Below are 18,722 nucleotides of genomic sequence, written 5' to 3' on the forward strand. Positions count from 1 at the left end.
TTGTGATCCAAGCTCTAGGAAAGACTCAGCGTAATCAATCCTTCATAAGGAAAAATGGGAAAGGCAATCATTTTTTTTGTGCTTAAAGTTTTTTTTATATTTTTATTAAAGGATTTATTAACAATGATTTTTACATCATGTTTCAAATGATGTATTTAACAAACAAGTATTTAAGAAGGGAATCTCTATATACAATCACTAGCACTTAGATTTTAGAACATAATTAAAATTAGGCTGAGGGTTTGTATGTCATAGATACATATTAATCTATGTAATAAAACATTATGTTTATAGAGTCATAGATTTTTTTTTCTTTTTTTTTTCCAGTCCTGGGCTTGAGCTCAGGGCCTGAGCACTGTCCTTGGACTTTCTCAAGGCTAGAGCTCTACCACATGAGCCTCAGCACCACTTCCAGCTTTTTTCTACATGTGGTACCGAGGAATCGAACCCGGGTCTTCATGCATGCTAGGCAAGCACTTTAACCACTAGGCCAGACTCCTGGCCCTAGAGTCATAGATTTCTATATCTATGTAGTTGTGTTTATATTTCCAATACATTTCCATAGCATTGAGTACGCAAATACTGAGTCGTCACTCTTGTACTATTTGGATCTAATAGCCACATACTAAGGATACCATGCACCTTTTGTTCCTTTGGTCTTGACTACCTTCTGAATAAATAGAACTGATGGAGCAAAGGCAAATTGTGATCACCATGTGAGCATACCAAAATATGAGTCTTTAAGCAATTTTTTGAAGTATGGAAAACTGCAGGTTTTTAAAAGACCTTTTGCTAAGACTGATAGACTGCTGTGGTACTCGTAAGTTATGTCAGGAAGCTGAGTAAAAGCCTTTTTGTTTTGTGCTTTTATGTTTCATTTTGGTATATTTTTGTATTTGCAATGAGTCTTGTTTTGGGAACCAATGAATTTAAAATACAACCTTTAAAAACAAGAGGAGTTAAAATCTAATGATATCTGTATACATACACAGATTATTCAAATATACACTACTAAGGTATTTTACTAGAGGATAAGGACAGGGAAATTTTTATTGAAGCTCTATAAGGAAATCACTTACTGACATATTTTCTTATGATAAATCTATTTATAAAATGTTTGTACATGGAAAACACACAGAAAACCCATTCCCAGCCTGCTATCTCTACTCTTCCAGCATCCTCATCACCTTCTTTGAGCATCCTTACCCAGTCCTCTACACATTTTAGTCCCTCCTCTGAGATCCCTTTAGATATCCTTTAAAATCAAGGAAGAGATTGGTGCCAGTGGCTCCTTTCTGTAACTCTTACTCAGGAGACTGAGATCTGTGGGTCATAGTTCATGAATCTTGAGTCTCCAATATATGAAAGCAGATTTGTGGCTCAAGTGGTAGAGTGCTACCCATGAGGAAAAGAGTCAGCTCTAGGTCCTGAGTTCAAGCCTCCAGGACTAATAATAATATATAAATAAAGGAAGAATAGTTCATATGTTCTTCCACTGATGATGAATTATTTCTTAGTTTCTAGTTACTTCTGTTATCTAAGTTTTTATCTATGAATTGAAAGGAATTTTTTTTAGTTTTTCTTTTTGGTTATAGAAATGAAGAGTGACAAGAAGACCAGGAGTTATTCTGCTAATCTCCTTCCTCTGCTATTCTGTTTTAGTTGTTGCTGCTTCTATAAAAGCCATTGGGTACAATTTTGGATTTGCACAATAGATGTCTAAAAGTTACAGGATGGCAAACAAAAGCCCAAACAGAGCTTTTCTGCTAAAGCTCCTGTGGTGGTTCTTACCAGTGTCCTGACTGCCAGCTGTGCCATCATGAGCATCTGTAATCCCACTGGCCATATTCACCCCCCTGCCTCCTTTCAAAGAATTAGCTTTCCAGTCCCTTCCCAACTTTCCCAGTGCAATTCTCCTTCCACTTCCTACAGACTATAAAACAATATAAAGGTTCTGTGATGAAATTTAAATATAGGTTTGGTTTAATAAATTGTGTGCTCACTTTAAAAATGTACTCTGTTAAAAATGAATGTGCTTCCCTAAATATTTCTTGAACTTTACTAGCAATGTGTTTCATTTGGAAATTATCTTATGTTGCAAATCATTTTTTGTCTTGAGAAAATAGATTTTGATGTGAATCTGGCTTTATGTTGAATAGTGGGGTTTTTTTTGTCCATGGACTCACCATATAATAACTCCTTATCTGTGCCTGTGCTTACATGGAGAATTTCTCATATAAAATAAGAATATTTGAGTTTGTAGAGAAATTAACTATGGTGAGAATTGGTTTACTTGAATATTTTTCTTTCCAGATCAGAGTTTCAACATCTCATAAAGCCTAGACTAATTATATACTTTTCAGGCCTGAAGGATTTAATGAATTTATGTCACATCCTATCTGTCCAGAAGTTTGAAAGAATACAAATAGCAAGCCATAAAAATTGACCTTGTTTCTAGATTTCACTCCAGGGAACAAAGATATGTCTGTTCAAAGAGATCTATCAGAATCCATGTGAAGGCTGACCCTATTGGAACAGACCTGAGTTGTGAGGGAATTCCAAATGATAGTCTGAATGTTTCTGTTCTGATCCAATGCAAGTGATGTAGTAAATGGGTTAACTTCTTCCAACTTAGCTCACAATTCCTGTGAGTCCCAGTTATAGCCATCCATAAGCGCAGAATAGCAGAGCACAAAGCCTGCCCTAAATCAAAAAGACTTTTCTCTGTTTTATATAACTCATACTTTAGTTCTATAGTCAACCTTTCTCCATATAGAAAAGAATTTAATAGAATTCACTAGTTTTGACTCTCCATAGATGTAGTAGCTGAATATATTTTAAGATACATGTGATACAAATATGTCTTATCTATTCATTTTTCTTTTCTAATAAGATAGGATTTAGGTTTGTACTCTTAGAGCATTGCTTCCCCCTTCGTTACCACATGTGTGGTATTATCTTAGCATGGTCTAACATCATCTGCTTTTTCCTTCTACAAACAATTATTTAGGGACAGAGTACAAGTCAAAATCGCCACTGTTTTCTATTGTATCACAGGCTTTCTGATATAAAGCTCCTATTCAAAAGCTTTTTGTTGAGTTAAGTGCTAGAGAGCCTGAAAATTAATTGACAGTTCAACTGCAGTCTCCTTAAAGCAATCTGTAAATCTGTGCTTCTCAAAAGAGATCCAGTCTCACAGTTACTTTGGCTCTGTTCCATTTTCATAACAACCTCCATTTCCTCTATCAGTGTCTCACTGTGTGAAGACTTTTATCAACACAGGCTACATGTATGTCTCACCTGCTTTCACATCTGAACAAAAGCAGTTTTTCTCTGTACTAATTGTGAATTAGCCACGGTGTGTAATACAGAGTGAGTCAGCTTATGAAATCAAAATTAATTTACATTACAGTTATCCTTGAGACTAGGAAGAAGAGGATGGACAGAGAAAACATGAAACCAATACCTGCATTTAGTTTTTCTTCATGTCACCATGTTTCATGTCCTCAGTTTTGTGTAGACAAAAAAGAAGGTATATTAGGCTGTAAGCAGTTTATCAGCAAATATTTATGCTTATAACTCGCCAACATTTAAAAGCAAACATGTATTCTCCATAAAGTTTTCATAGTTTTAGATACCAATATAAATGTCCCCTGTGGATCATTGATAAACATAACAATGGTAAAAGGCATAATTGAACCTATGTGGAAGGGAGAAACAATATTCATCTGCTGAATAGTATTTTATGGCTGTTTTATTCTTTGATCCCCTCTTTGATATGTATCAACACAAAATTTTAAGCCCAGTGTTTGTATTGCACTGGCACATTATATGACCATAGAGCAAAACATGTCACAGAGGACATTCTAGAACTGTCTACACCAATTGCATTATAAAAATGGTGATCTGCCTATCTGGCACACAGTGTATTTTTCCTTTATTTCTTTCTAAGCCGTCATGTTTATCACTTGGACAGTTTTGACAGTATTAAATGCTTCACAGTGATAAGTATCATCTGGGACTATTTCTGTGCAGCTACTCCACATTCATCCCTATCTTGGTCTACCGCCGACACTGAAAACTTTACAAGAAGGAATAGAAGATACACTAGACCTCTTTGGCACAGGTAGAAACTTTCTTACTAAGGACCAAGAATCACAACAAATCAGAGAAAGGCTGGATAAGTGGGACTGCATTAAACTGCAGAGCTTTTATATGGCAAAGGACATAGCTAGTAAACTAATCAGGAAGCCTACAGAGTGGGAGATCTTCACCAACCATACAACAGACAAAGGCCTCATATCTAAAATATATCAACAGCTCAAAAAATTGAATCAATCCAAAACTAATCTCCAAAGTAACAACCATCCTATTAAAAGATGGGCCAAAGACTTAAAGAGAGTCTTCTCTGAAGAAGAAACAAAAATGGCCTATAGACACATGAAGAAATGCTCAACATCTCTGGTCATAAAAGAAATGCAAAACAAAACAACTCTAAGCTTCCACCTCACTCCAGTTAGAATGGCCAGGATCAAGAAAACTAATAACAACAAATGCTAGAGGGGATGTGGCCAGGAGGGATCACTACTACACTGTTGGTAGGAGTGCAAACTCCTTCAACCACTATGGAAAGCAGTATGGCAGTTCCTCAAAAGACTAAACATAGAGCTCCCCTATGACCCAGCAATTCCACTACTTGGCATTTACCCAATCATCCAGAAACAAAGACATACTAAATCCACCAGCACAACAATGTTCATTGTAGCACTATTTACCATAGCAAAGATATGGAACCAACCTAGATGTCCCTCAATTGATGAGTGGATCAACAAGATGTGGTATTTGTACACAATGGAATTCTATGCTGCTGTCAGAAAGAATGACATTGCCCCATTTGTTAGGAAATGGAAAGACTTAGAAAAGGTCATATTAAGTGAAGTAAGCAGACCCAAAAGAACTTAGGCTCAATGAGTCTGGGACTTTTAAGTAAGAAGACTTTGCCTGTTTGAGATGCAGTTTGCATTCCACACAAGACATTCAACAATGATTTTCTTTTTTCTAGAACCCATGGTGATTGCAAAGGGATTGCACAGAATAGAATGACATAGAGCAAAGTGTTCAATTACAAAGTTGAGGGACTTGCAATTAATTCACAGCACGTAACAAAAGCATCTTTTAGGCTGACTCTTACAGATATTATTGTCCTCATTTTGCAGATATGAAAACTCTTGGGCTTCTATAGTTCTTTGTATGTGGTTGGTGATTAGGAATTTTCACTAGTTTATACATAAGCTCTTCAATCAATGTTGTAAAAATTAAACTGTTTACATACAGTTTAAGTATGTTCTGGGGGAAGATAAATAGGACCTGTTTGATAAATGATTTGGTAGTAGCTTACATTTGTAATTGAATTAGTTTAAGTGAATAAACATATCTAACTCTTCTTGGCAAGAATAGAATGCAGAGAGAGCTGTGGGAAACATTGAACTTCAGTAAGATACAGGTGATTCTCAGGAAATGGTGGGAAACTTGCTTCCATAACATGACAGGTTAATTTACAGGTGATATCTTTACACATAATGTGGTAGTTAAAAGCAAACTTAGTAACACAATTTTTTTTGTTTGTGTGTTTGGAAGTCTTTGCTTTAGTTGGTTATTTTTTTAAGAATCTATTCTTAGTTGCCAACAATCATTGTATTGCCTTTGTTATCACTTCTACTATGAGACCAATAGGCCATGAATGAGGTTGTATCACTGGCACCATGCCTTCATTCCTGAGTGGTGAATTGTTTCTAGTCAGTTACAAGTTGACATGTAGTAGCATCTACATATAAGAGAAGGTTAGATGATACTTGATGCCTGCCATTCACTTAACATTAGTAGAATCCTCCTCTGACAATTTATCTTGTACTGTGATTTACTGCTTCTTCATATATATATGTCAACCATTTATCTATTTCAGGTCTTACTTGATTGCAGCAATGGTGTAGAACATGTGCTGTATGTTATATTTCTATCCCCTTACTCTATAAAATGTGTATTAACAAAAGTGCTATTCCCTACATCTATAAATAAGGTTAAAAAGTTTGTTGAAAATCAAAATTATATTTTAATTGACAGCATTCAGGAAAGTATATATATATATATATGCCTATATGTATATGGGTATATAGCCTGAATTGAACATGTTTGAAACCGAAATAATACATATATAATAATATAATATATAATCATACATACATATAATCATACATTTTGCTGAAATATTTTGGTGCAAGTTGTGTTGCTAGGAGAACAGTTGGGATTTATTTATTTATTTTACAGTTGGAATTTATATTTAATAATCCAATATTTCACTTTTTCTATTGCTCTCCCAACCTTTTTTTCCAGTTTTCTTGTGCTGTGTGTTTCTTTGAGGTGGAGGCATTCCATGACTCTACCTCACTGTCAGCATTGAAGACTGTACAAAACTAACTATGAAAATATGTCAGACATCAGTGTTTATTTTTTAAAGAACAGATGAATTGATGGTAATATGTTTTTTTTAAAAAATAAGCATTCCTGAACTGAACTGTCAAAACCAGAGTCAACATTATGGCTGGTCCTTGATTTTTTAGGAGGTTATTGAACTTGTTTCTCTGTGCAAACCACTGAGTCAGCTTCAAATTTTTTCTATCCTGGTACCCAATATCAGATGAGAACATGCCCCAAAGTGATGCTGATTACTTTTTCCTCTCCCAATGTAGGAGAAGTCACAGGACTTTGAAGAATGGCAGATGAACGGAAAGATGAACCGAAAGCACCTCATTGGACCTCAACCCAACTAACGGAGGCATCTGCATCAGCACACCCACATCCACCAGAGATTAAGGACCAAGGTGTGGCAGGGGAAGGACTTGTCCGAAGTGCCAATGGATTCCCATACCGAGAGGATGAGGAGGGAGCCTTTGGAGGACCCAGGTCACAGGGCACCTATTCAGATACCAAAGAGAACGGGATCAATGGAGAGCTCACCTCAGCAGACAGAGAAACCGCAGGTAATGAAGGGCTTTCTCACTCCAGTACTTGTTTCCTTCTTTGTAGTTAGTTTTTGGTGTGAAAATGAAGTAATTCATACTTATAATCCTTTCTCTCTAGTGCTAGGGCTGAAATTCTAGTCAGACAGAAGAAAGAGCCATCAAAGGGACAAAAAAAATCATGGCACCTGTCATGCCAATTAGCTGTATTCACAAGCCCATTTTCCTGTGCACTTTCAGCCAGTTTAATTTTTAATGGGAAAAGATCAAGAAACATTCCTTCCTTTCTTCATCCCCCTTTTCTTCATCCTATCTTTCCCCCTCCCTTCATTTCTTCCTTCTATTCTTTACTTATTTCCTTCGTATCTTTTTTACTTTCATTCCTGAATGAAATTAGACTGAAATCCAATGGATTCATTGGAAGAATATTTGATTCTGAGGGGCAGAATGAACTATAAAAATCCATCTCCTTAGCCTTCAAGAGAATCAGAAAAAAAATAGAAATGAAAAAGAAACACACACATGTATGTAAGAACCATTTCATACTTTCTTAGATAGCTTTTTAGAAATAATATACATTGTAGGAAAATAATGTAATTTACTCTGAAGCACTCTTTTTCTGAGTAGGATTCCCACTAGTTTCTCTTTACTTTGCCACTGATAATATCATGATGACAGAATTTGAAGTAGCTTTAATGGCATGGGGAAACATCAGCTTTAACCATCTATTCCTCACTTCCATTTCACTTTCCTCAGTAACTTGTGAACAATAAATCCTCATTAAGAGTAAACAAACTATACGTAGTAAGAAAGGCTTCCCTTCAAATCCATACCTTACTTCTTGGAAGACTCATTTTCTATACCCATCCATTAGGCTTCATCCCTTATCAACTCTCTGCTGTTACAAACGTGAATGTTTGAGGTGGGAGATATAGAGCATATACTTAGCATGCACATGGTTCTTGATTCCATCTGCAGCACCAGCACTACACACACACACACACACACACACACACACACACACACACACACGTGCATGCACCCACTAACACGCACACTTTAATTTGAATAGGGAATGATAAGAAACATTTCAAATGTCCCAGGAAAAATTAAAAATTCCAAAATCCACCCCTTCAACAAGTTACTATTGAGCAATTTCTGTGTATAAGGTGTTAAGTTCATTTCAGTGCCAGAGTGTGTAAGCAAGCATGGTTCTCAGTCTCCATGCCTAGCCTCAGGTACTGCTTTACACATGATCTGTGTGGGCAGTTACTTTGGATCCAGTGTGCTGTGTGTCCAGTGGGAACTACAGAAAGACAAAGTTGAAGAGGGTATGTTTCTACTTAGAACCAATATTCCCAAATTGTACACAGATGTGTGTTTGGGCACCAAATCCACACAGCAAAGTATGTGATATCACTAACAGAAAACACAATGATACCAAAGCTCTGTCAATCACTGCATGAACTATTAACTCAAGATGACTCCCAATGCATGGCATATCTTCTCAAAGTGGAGTCTTCAGCAGCTGCTTCGGTAACAAGCAAGTTCCTGCCTTATAGCAGTGCAAGTTGGAAAATGCAAAGAGGACACAGGGTCCAGTCCAATTCAAGGAATAGAGAAGCTAGCTGTACAGTGATCATAGGCACATAATTCTGTAAATAGGAAATTGTGGGGAGAATGAAATAAAATATTTCCCATGGCTTCAATGAGGTGTAAAATGTATACAATGAGTGGCCCTAAATTAGTAGTTATTAATTATCCACCACCAGTATTGGTGCAATGGTATGGGGCAATGAGAATGAACAGTGTGGTACTGGGATTTGAACCCAGTGCTTCACACCTAAGCAGTGAACCATTGGAGCCAAACTCTCACATCTTTATGCTTTATTCCTCAGGTCATGTCTTTTACTTTTTACCTTACACTGGTCTTGTACTGCAGTCATTTCTAGATCTGTCACCAGTATAGCTGTAATTACGTATACCTAGCACCATGCTCAATTTTTTTCATATACTTTTTATTGTGATCAATAGAAGGGTTATATTATATTCACCAGATAAAAGGTGCATTACTTCACAAGCACTGATACCATTTCTCATGTCTTGGTCCTCATTTCCCTCTCCCCACTCCCACCCCTCATCTTGTTTCCCCCCCTTCCTTACCCGATTTCAAATAACCAAATACGCATATATCCCATATATCAAATAACAAGGTGAAATACTGTAACCATATGAGATAACCAAGGGACAACAAAAGAGATGAGAGATAACATAGTACATTAAGGACAACAATCACTCATTATATAGCTTTTTCAAATTTTTTTTTTGAAATAGAGTCTCACTAACTTTTGCTGAAACTAGACTCAGGAAATATGTATGAGTCTAGCTGGGATCATAGGCAGGTACCATCATGCCCGGTCCTAACAAAACCCTTGATCAGGAACTATTTTTCTGTAGCATAATTTGATGATAATGGGCATCAGATATGCTTATTATACTTCAAAAAGATTAAGATGTGGAAGAATAAGAGAATATGATCGCATAAAGGGTAGGATCCTATAGCATCTGATTTCGTACCTGCACTACTCAGCCAGTGTTCTGCCTTGATAATTAAATGCATAAAAAATGCAAAATTAAATGATTGAGAAAATGTCAAAAGTCTAGATTTGTCTTTTCCATTCTCACCAGTTGACCACCACTCCCTTTGGAGGTTTACCATACACTCAAGAAAAAACAATCATATTACAGGGTATGCTTGGCCAAGCAGGGAACAAGAATCACGTACTGTTTTATTTGTTTAGTGGACTTAATGGTGTATTTAACAGCCTCAGAAAAGAATCAATTTGCTAGGTCGGTATGTCCTTGCCAACTTCTCTGAGGAAATAATATAAATTAAAAGAAGAGACTAATGGGTATTTCTTTGAAGTGATGGTTTCAGAAACATCCAAAAATTACTCTCGTCAGTTCAATATATATCAGATGAATCTTCTATTATGTCTGAAAGATAAATTGCTGAGCTTTCATAGGTATGTTCTTGGCGACAGAGCTGGTAAATAATCACCTGTGGGTTGCCATAGTAATATTTTCAGATTGAAACTATGATGTGATTTTTAAACGAACTTCATTCTAAAAATAACAGGCCCAGCATTGAAGTCACAAAATATGCATATGTGCAGAAACTATAGGAAAAATAAAATGCAAAGTTTTGTTTCCTCATACTTATGAAGAATATTCTAGTGATAAATTCATACACAGTCAAATCAATTTTTCTTCAGAAATTGATAAGACAATGACTTATTAATGGTTTATAGAAAACAAATTCTTAAATTATGTAATAAACATTGGAGGTGGTGCTCTGGCTCAATTGATAGAGTGCTATCCTTGAGCGGAAGAACTCAGCATACATGCCCACAGTTCAAGTCCCACATCTGACCAAAAAAAGTACATGTAATAAAAATTATCCCCAGGAGAGGAAATACTCTGAAATCTCAAATATGTCCATAAAAATGCCATTCTTTTGTGATGGAGACCACTGGGTCTGAGCTGGCATCATATTGAAGAATGGAGGAGCAATGTAGCAGCAGGTCATTCTGTACCATTCTTTGTACATTCTGTACAGCATGTCTTTGCATTGCTTTTTCTCCTTTAAAAATCTTCAAAGCTCTCCCAACAGGAAGTTTTTTCTTTCCAGTGGCTTATCCTGTTATATGTTGTGGTATCCAAGGTATTACTGATTAAATCCAAAAGTTTTTTCTTTATTTTCCTTCATCTGTTCATTTTAAGAAATAACTCATTTATTTCTTCATATATGTCTCTATAAATAAGATTATATGATCAATGGCTTACAAGTATTTCTCCCTTCTTTCTTTCCTTCATGAGACTGAGACTACATCAAAGAAAGAGTCTTACCTTATTCTCTCTCACCCAGCATTTTCAGTGTTTGTCTTCATTTATGGACTATAGAAATATTGGGGGGCTAGAGGGAAGCAGTGCTGGAATTTGATCTCAGGGCTAATGCTCTACCACTTTACCCATGCCTCCAATCCAACCACAATAATGTTTAGAATGCAAGTGAATCATCCATGTATATTTGATCTTATGTATTCACAGCATGGTTGCAGAATCAGCGAATACTAACAGAAAATAATACTTCAAATCATATTGCTTTAAAACTTGTCTAGATTTTTGTCTTTTTTCTATGCAATTTATAGCTAGTCCAAAGAAAGGAAACTATGATTTGTTTCTCATTGTAATTTTCGGCTTCTTAAAATGTTTCTCTTGTCACAGAAGTGTCCATTTTAGAAGTCGTGTCACAAAAGCAAGAAAGAAGAAAGATTAAACTACTGAACATCTAAGCATGTAGGAAAGCTCTCATTATATTAGGAACGAGCTTCATTTTTGCATCATTTTCCAAAACATGAAATGTATGAGTAATAGCTTGTCATAGTCCTTTCTTCTCTTTTCCACTTTGTCCCTTAAGTCCCAACTCTACATGACAGTGATGCGCATTATCTTTAAGTTTTCTGCCTGGAAGCAAATCCAAGCTCATATTACCATTCATGTCAAGCCAGGAGTGGTGGTTCATACCTGTAATCTCAACAATTTGGGAAGTAGAAGTAGAAGGATCACAATCCAAGGCTGAGAACACAAAAAGCAAACTAAAGGGCCCTGGAGCATAGCCTAAGGGTAGAGTGCTTGCCTAGCATGCAAGGAGATCCGGGTTCGATTCTATGTACTACGTACATAGAAAAAGCCAGAAATGGTGCTGAGGCTTAAGTGGCAGAGCACTACCCTTGAGTAAAAAGTGTCCAAGGTCCAAGAACAGTGCTCAAGCCCCCTGAGTTCAAGCCTCAGAACGGGCAAAAAAAAAAAAAAAGCAAACTAAAGCCAGGCATTCATAGTTAACACCTGCAATCCTAGTTCTTTAGGAGGCTGAGGTCTAGGGATCAAGATTCAAACCAGCCCAGGCATCAAAGGCTATGACACTCCTATTTCCAATGAACCAACAAGAAGTGGCTCAAGTGGTAACAGCAGTCTTGAGGGAAAAAATGAAAGTGAATTTCAAGCCCAAGTACTGGCACCAAGCACATGTGTTGTGCGTGCACAGGTGTCTGTGCCCGTGCATGTGTGCCTGTGTGTGTACATGCACAAACACACTCACACATACAACTGAATTAAAAGCAGAGATTTCATTTGTGGCTCAAATGTCTGTCTATCAGGTGGTAAGTAAATTTATTTTCCAATATTGCCAAAAGTTTACATGAGAATACTATGATTGCTTGTAAAGCACAAGAAGGGCTGACTTGTGAAATACAAATTTTTAACCAGAAAATCTTTGTAGAAAAATCAAAAATGAAATATGCAGTTTTTAAGCCAGGTGTGACTCAAAAGGCTGTGATCTAGAGAATCATGGTTCAAGGCCATCCTGGACAATAACGTCTGCAAGACTTTATCTCCAAAACAACCAGCCAGAAGCAAAGCTACAGCCACACTGAGAAAGCAAAAGACCTCAGTTCCAATTATAGTACCACCAATGGGATAAAAATTAAAAGTAATTTTGAAAATTATATTGGAGAACATGGAATTGAAATTAGTTTCTGTGGTTAATGGGTATGTGATTTCCCAATGAAAATGGTGTTCATTTCATTTGGTGTAGAATTCAGAAGACTCCTCTCCTGCAGTGTCTGATTTTGAAATCATTTTGGAAATACTATTTCCAGTTAGGAAAAAAGAAAAACCAGACTCTGGAAACAGAATAATGGATTTTTACCTCCTTGCTCTGAAAAGCACCATCATTTTACTGTCATTCACTCTCAGCCTATAGAAAGAAAAAGATTTTCTATTCTAACTGGTCCCTCAAAGATAGTGAGAAGAATTACTATGGAAATGCAATTGGGTTTCCATGTATTTGGATTCCACATCCATAGATAAAAGCAATCATGAATCAAAAGTAGTTGAAAAGAGATAGGTGAGCTACTGAGGAGACTGAGATCTGCGTTCAAAGCCAAAATGTATAGGAAAGCCCATGAGACTCTAATCTACAGTTAACTACAAAAAAAAAGTTAGAAGTAGCGCTGTGGCACAAGAGCTAGATCACTAATTGGGAGTTTGGCCCACTGGCACAGTGCTTTGCCTAGCACGCACAAAGACCCTGGTTCGATTCCTTGGTACTACTTACATAGAAAAAGCTGGAAGTGGTGCTGTGGATCAAGTGATAGAGCTCTAGACTTGAACTCTAAGAATGGTGCTAGGGCCCTGAGTTTAAGCCCCAGGACTGCCAAAAGAAAAAAAAAAAGAATTTTAGCCGGGTGTGGTGGCTCACACCTGTAATCCTATCTACTCAGGAGGCTGAGATCTAAGGATCAATGTTCAAAGATAGCCTGGGCACTAAAAGTCCGTGAGACTCTGATCTCTAATTAACTACCAGAAAATGGAAAGTGGCACTGTGGCTCAAGGGTTAGGGCAGTGGCCTTGAGCTGAAGAGCTCAGGGACAATGCCCAGGCCCAGAGTTCAAGTCCCCTGACCAAAAAAACAAAAGAGGTAGAGCAGCAGCCTACAAGGGAAAATTACTCAGAGATAGTGTACACTGGCCCTAAGTTCAAACACATACACACACACACACACACACACACACACACACACACACACACACAGATTGCATCTGCACTGAGCATTCATACACAGGATTTTTTTTCTTACTATTATTAGCTAACCAATACAGTATAACATTTCTATAGCATTAAAAACAAAGAAGGGTGAAAGTATATAAGAAGATGCCAATACGCTATATGTAAATTCCATGTCCTTTTACATATTGGACTTGAAGAGGTACAGATTTGGGTATTGCAATGATCTAATCCTACACTCATCACACTAAGGCTATAGAAGGACAACTCTACATCGAAATCTATAGATTGGAAATTTAATTACTTAGCTCACCTCCACAGGGCTCTTCAATTTGCAAAGCACAATCTATCTTCTATTGCTTTCTATTTGGTTCCATGACATTCCTGTTCTTAATGTCTTCATTTACAAGTAAGAAGTTGAAGACCCAAAATGGCAGCATAGTTATGCCCAGAATTGCAAGAAAGGAAATAAGATTGCTGAATTATGAGCACAGTGCTTCGGAATCCAGCACATCTTCTTCCTTCTGAACTATCCCTAAGCAATACTGTGAGATTTTTCTTATAGTTGATGATTCACCCAGCTTTAGAATCATGCTGTTGGTTGTCAATATTTTCAAGATTTTTTTTTAACTGAGAGATGGGGGGTAGGGGGTTACAGTTGTCAGAATGAATCTTGTCAATAATAGAACTTACTTTTTATTAGAAAACAGTCATGGAATCTGCTGTATCTATAAGAGCCATGGACAACATGACAGAAAGCTGGGAAGGTCCCCTACAATGCCTTTTTACAGTCCTCTTTACAGGTGTGGCCACATGACAAGCACCAGGAGCCTGGTCTCTTGTTTGTATTCCAGTGTTCCTTCCATTGCTCCCTCTGCCAGATTTGGAAGAGCATACAGTCACTTGCAGTAGCCCACTGCAGACAGAGAGGACAATTCTGATGCAGAACTCTTAACGTTTATGGGCCTTGGACCTTTACATAACATCATCACTCAATTCTCAGTGTGCAGCTTGAGTAGAAAAAGAAAGGAGGTCCTTCTAAGATGTTCACAAGTATGTCTGTATCCAGATGTTTAATGTTGGGCTTTGATGATTATGACAGTCCTTAGGAGCAATACCTTGAATACTAGTAAGAAATGGGCTAAAGCGCTATGACCATGAAAAAGCCAATGTCAGCTACCTCTGCGAATAAATACAAAAATCATGGCTTTACCTCACTCACAGAAATCCCCCGGATTGGGTGTACCATCACTGTGCTGTACCACTTGTGCCACAGCTCCATGCTTTTCAGTGGTTAATGGGATATAATTCATATATAATATGGATTTTCCTGCCTGAGCTGACTTTGAACCTTGATTCTCAGCCTCCAAAATACCTAGGATTTGAGTTATGAGCCACTGGTATCCAGCATTTGTTTTCCAAGCCCGCTTTTCTTCTCAAGAAGGAGAAAGCTAACAACTGTTCACAGCTTATAGGAGATAGATCTTCTTCAGTTTTGACCTGAACTTTCACAGTCACACAATTTAAGCTGCCCTATGATGGATAGACTCAGATCTGTAAAGATACTCTGGTTGCAACAATAATTGAACCCTTGAAACGTCAATGATGGGGAAAAAGTTTATCATATCTCATAAACTAAAAGTAGAGAATGCTGTAAGCTTCTATCTGATCCCCTTCTGCAGTCTTAGAAAACTCAAATCTACCCTTCCTTACTGGTCTATTCCTCCCCTACTCTCCATGTCTAGACTTGAGATTCATGTCTTATTTAAATCTGACCTATTGTGTACCATACTATATTAATTTATGCAGAGCAGAACAGTATAGAGCAATTTCTCCTGCAAAATGACTAAAGCCATCAGAACTACCCCCTCAGGCAAATAAACAAGCTGGCCTAACAATGCAAGAGGTTGCAGATTTTCTCCTTCTTGTTGCCATGCCAACCACTCATCGTTCTGGCTGCCATTTCCCAGAGCTCCGCAGAGAGAGGCGGGTGCAGAGCAGCATTATTTAGCATTCAAGGGTGGATTTGCAGAACACCACACAGCCTCACTGCGAAGCGTCTGGGCCTGGAAGCACCGATGGATGAGGACAGAAAATGGGGATCTTTTCAGTGCTTTCCTTCTGAAGGTTAGGCATTTGGGCTAACCCCAATGAAAAAGACAAAGAACGATTTTTTTTTTTTTTAAAGAATGGCAGTTTCATGAGGTTTGTACTCGTCACGTTTGCTTTGTCTCCTGTGGTGTCTGCCAGATGAAGAGGATTGTGGGGTGTTAGCTTTTGTCTTAATATGTGGTTGGTCATGGTAATGAACAGAAAGTGTCAAAATAAGGGAGAGCTTACATGGACATAATTGAAAAGAATGGTATGTCTCGTTTGTGTGAAGGTGTAAACCTGTGTCTTGCAGTTGTTGTTAGCTGGGGCTTCTCAATGTTTGATGAATTAGAGGGAAGGTTAGACATAGAATAGTTGTTGGGCTTAAATATGTCATTACATGGTAGTTTATCCCATAGAAATCAAATTTTGCTCTTTAATCAGAGTCAATATTGGATGGCATTGCTGTAAGCCATTTGTTCAGAATCAACATAGGAGGAAAACTTGGTGTTTCAGGATTTGATTCTATTAAGGCAAATGACTCAACTCATTGAAGTATGATTTTATTCTTTGGACTAGTATTTGCCTGCAGACTCTTCAAGTTATAAAGAATAAGGCTCCATCAAACTCTATGTATTGTCAAGCTAAGGCTAATTTGTATATACATTTACTCCTATGTATGTTCTTAAAGAAACTGCTTTTGTCTCCTTTTTTATCTGGCTTTGTGCTAAATAATATGATCACATTACAAGAGCTTTAAGAAAACATTCAATAGACTCTGGCCATTGACACTTTGAAAAATTGTTTTGTTGCAGTTGAGTTTTTATAAAAGCAACAGAATTGTGCTAAGAATTCAGGCCTGTTTGTAAATATTACTCCGTATGGGTTGTAAATATTTTTCACTAACCATCATATGTCTTACTGAACCTTCCTGCAGACTGTATTTTCTACTCCCTTATCATGGTTTTTTTTCTTTCTAATTGTTGTTATTTTTTGTCATCATGGTTTGTTTTCTTTTGATATGTTAGTCTTAAAAAAACTAAAATATTTAAAGGAAAACTTCCCATAAATTCATTAAATCTTTTTCATTTGTTGTAAACAGGTAAAAATAATCAGTAATGGAAAGAAATCTTCCAGGATTCATTTCTAGTCTGGCTCAGCCTTTGTTTTGGTGATGACTGTGCAGGGCCTTTATCCATCCCTTGTCATATTTCTATATATTTTTCCTTATAAAATAGAAAAGGAGAAGAGAAAAATTACAGTTGTAACTTTGAAGAAATAAATTGCTCAAATACCCTGTGAATTATGTATAATCTTCCGGTACCAAAGCATTTTTTGAAAGGTATGTATCCCAATACATGTATTTGCATGTATAGATACATATATGGGGAACACACACTTTGCTATATTGCTAGTTTATGTCTGGAAAAAAATTTTTCCACTGTGTGTCAAGCATCATCTTGATATCTGGACTTGGATTTGATTATGGCTTTTTTTTTTGCTATGATGAGGGTCTTATGTGAATAAGAAATATCTTAAACCACTGACAGGCACTGTTTCCATTTCAGCATGCGGAGCCTTTTTCTCTTTCTCTCATGCCTCACACTTCATTGCTCCTTACTATAGTCCATTAAGCATGTGCACTTGGCTGTCAGGGGAGTCTGGAAATTCATACCAGAAGCAGAACAACTGGCGCTGCCTTGCAGAGCTGGTAGTTTCAGCCTCTTTGAGCAGGTATGAGTTCTTGGGGAAAGGTACTGAACCACATGCTGCTGGCTCATGGTGCAGCTCTCCTCACAGAATGAATCACTGTCCAACGACACTCATAAAAAATACAATTCAAGGGCCGGGAGTTTGGCCTAGTGATTAAAGTGCTTGCCTAGCATGCAGGAAGACCCGGGTTCGATTCCTTGGTACCACATACATAGAAAAAAAAGCCGGAAGTGGTGCTGAGGCTCAAGTGGTACAGCTCTAGCCTTGAGAAAGTCCAAGGGCAATGCTCAGGCCCTGAGCTCAAGCCCAGGACTGACAAAAAAAAAAAATACAATTCAAGTCCGGCCAAGTTGCTGAGCAAAGAAAGGAAAGCATATGGTTCAAGGTAGTCAGGCAACTTATAAACATATACGCAAATGCTAAGTGATTATTAGAACACAAAAATACATACAAAATGCAATTTCAGGGATACTCGGAACTGTATAAGGTAAATTGGGAAAGAAAGAGTCAAGATTACAGGAAAAATTATGTATAGTAGGCACGAAATTATGAAATTAGACTCAAGTTTTTCTTTTTTTGTATTATTCAAGTATTTAATATTAAATATAATATCAAAGTGAGGAAATTAGTGGTGTTGTATAGATGGGAACAATAATAGAAAGGGTTACACTGATCAGCAGGCATTGCTCACTGAAACTGAATCAAATTAAAGACATTTGTACAATTATTAGATTCAAGTTTCTCTATCCAGGAAACACAGGTCGAGGCAGATAAACACCTTTCATTTCTGCCTGAGCTTCTCCAGCATGATCTGACTCTCTGATTGAACTAAATATCTCTTTTGCAAAAAAAAAATACATTTTGTCCAACCTATCTGTGGGTTTCTTTCACAGCTTTGTGCAACAAGTGATGGAGAAACATTTTGGAAAGGAAATGTTGTGAGAAGTCTTCCATCACAGATACACAGCTGCTATCTATGACTCTTCTTTTTTTCTGACCAGGAGCAAGTAGTGAGTTTCTATCTTGCTGACAGCATTGATCCAGGAAACATTTTACTGTGTTCCCTTCATGTTGACTCCAAGATAGTCAATGTTTTGAGTTATTAGAAGCTGGGATGTATTCATCTTTTTCTGTCTTTTGGTATATAATGCATTATTTTCTGTAATTGGTGCTAATAAATAGTTTTTGAATTACCTATAGAGAAAAACTTAAAACCAATGCTGATTGTCAAAAGCATGTGGACAAAATGATGCTACAAGATTAGGTCTTGATGTG

At 37.2% G+C, this 18,722-nt stretch overlaps 1 protein-coding gene across 22 annotated transcripts in view; it reads left to right on the forward strand.

Annotated features, from left to right (window-relative positions):
* The window catches only part of Map2 (microtubule associated protein 2), a 254,807-nt gene that overhangs the window by 176,147 nt on the left and 59,938 nt on the right, over positions 1-18,722 (forward strand). For 21 of the 22 annotated variants that reach the window (XM_090354720.1, XM_090354728.1, XM_090354706.1 and 18 more), the window contains one exon: positions 6,747-7,037. In XM_090354720.1, coding sequence (XP_090210846.1) covers positions 6,770-7,037 — 268 coding nt within the window. In that variant the 5' untranslated portion in view covers positions 6,747-6,769. Of the gene's footprint in view, positions 1-6,746; positions 7,038-15,705; positions 15,771-18,722 lie in introns of those variants that run through there. The other variant, XM_090354723.1, reaches the window with a different exon arrangement.

The sequence above is a fragment of the Megascapheus bottae genome, chromosome 21 (assembly GCF_031878675.1).
Source record: "Megascapheus bottae isolate mThoBot1 chromosome 21, mThoBot2.hap1, whole genome shotgun sequence".
Classification (NCBI taxonomy): Eukaryota; Metazoa; Chordata; class Mammalia; order Rodentia; family Geomyidae; genus Megascapheus; species Megascapheus bottae.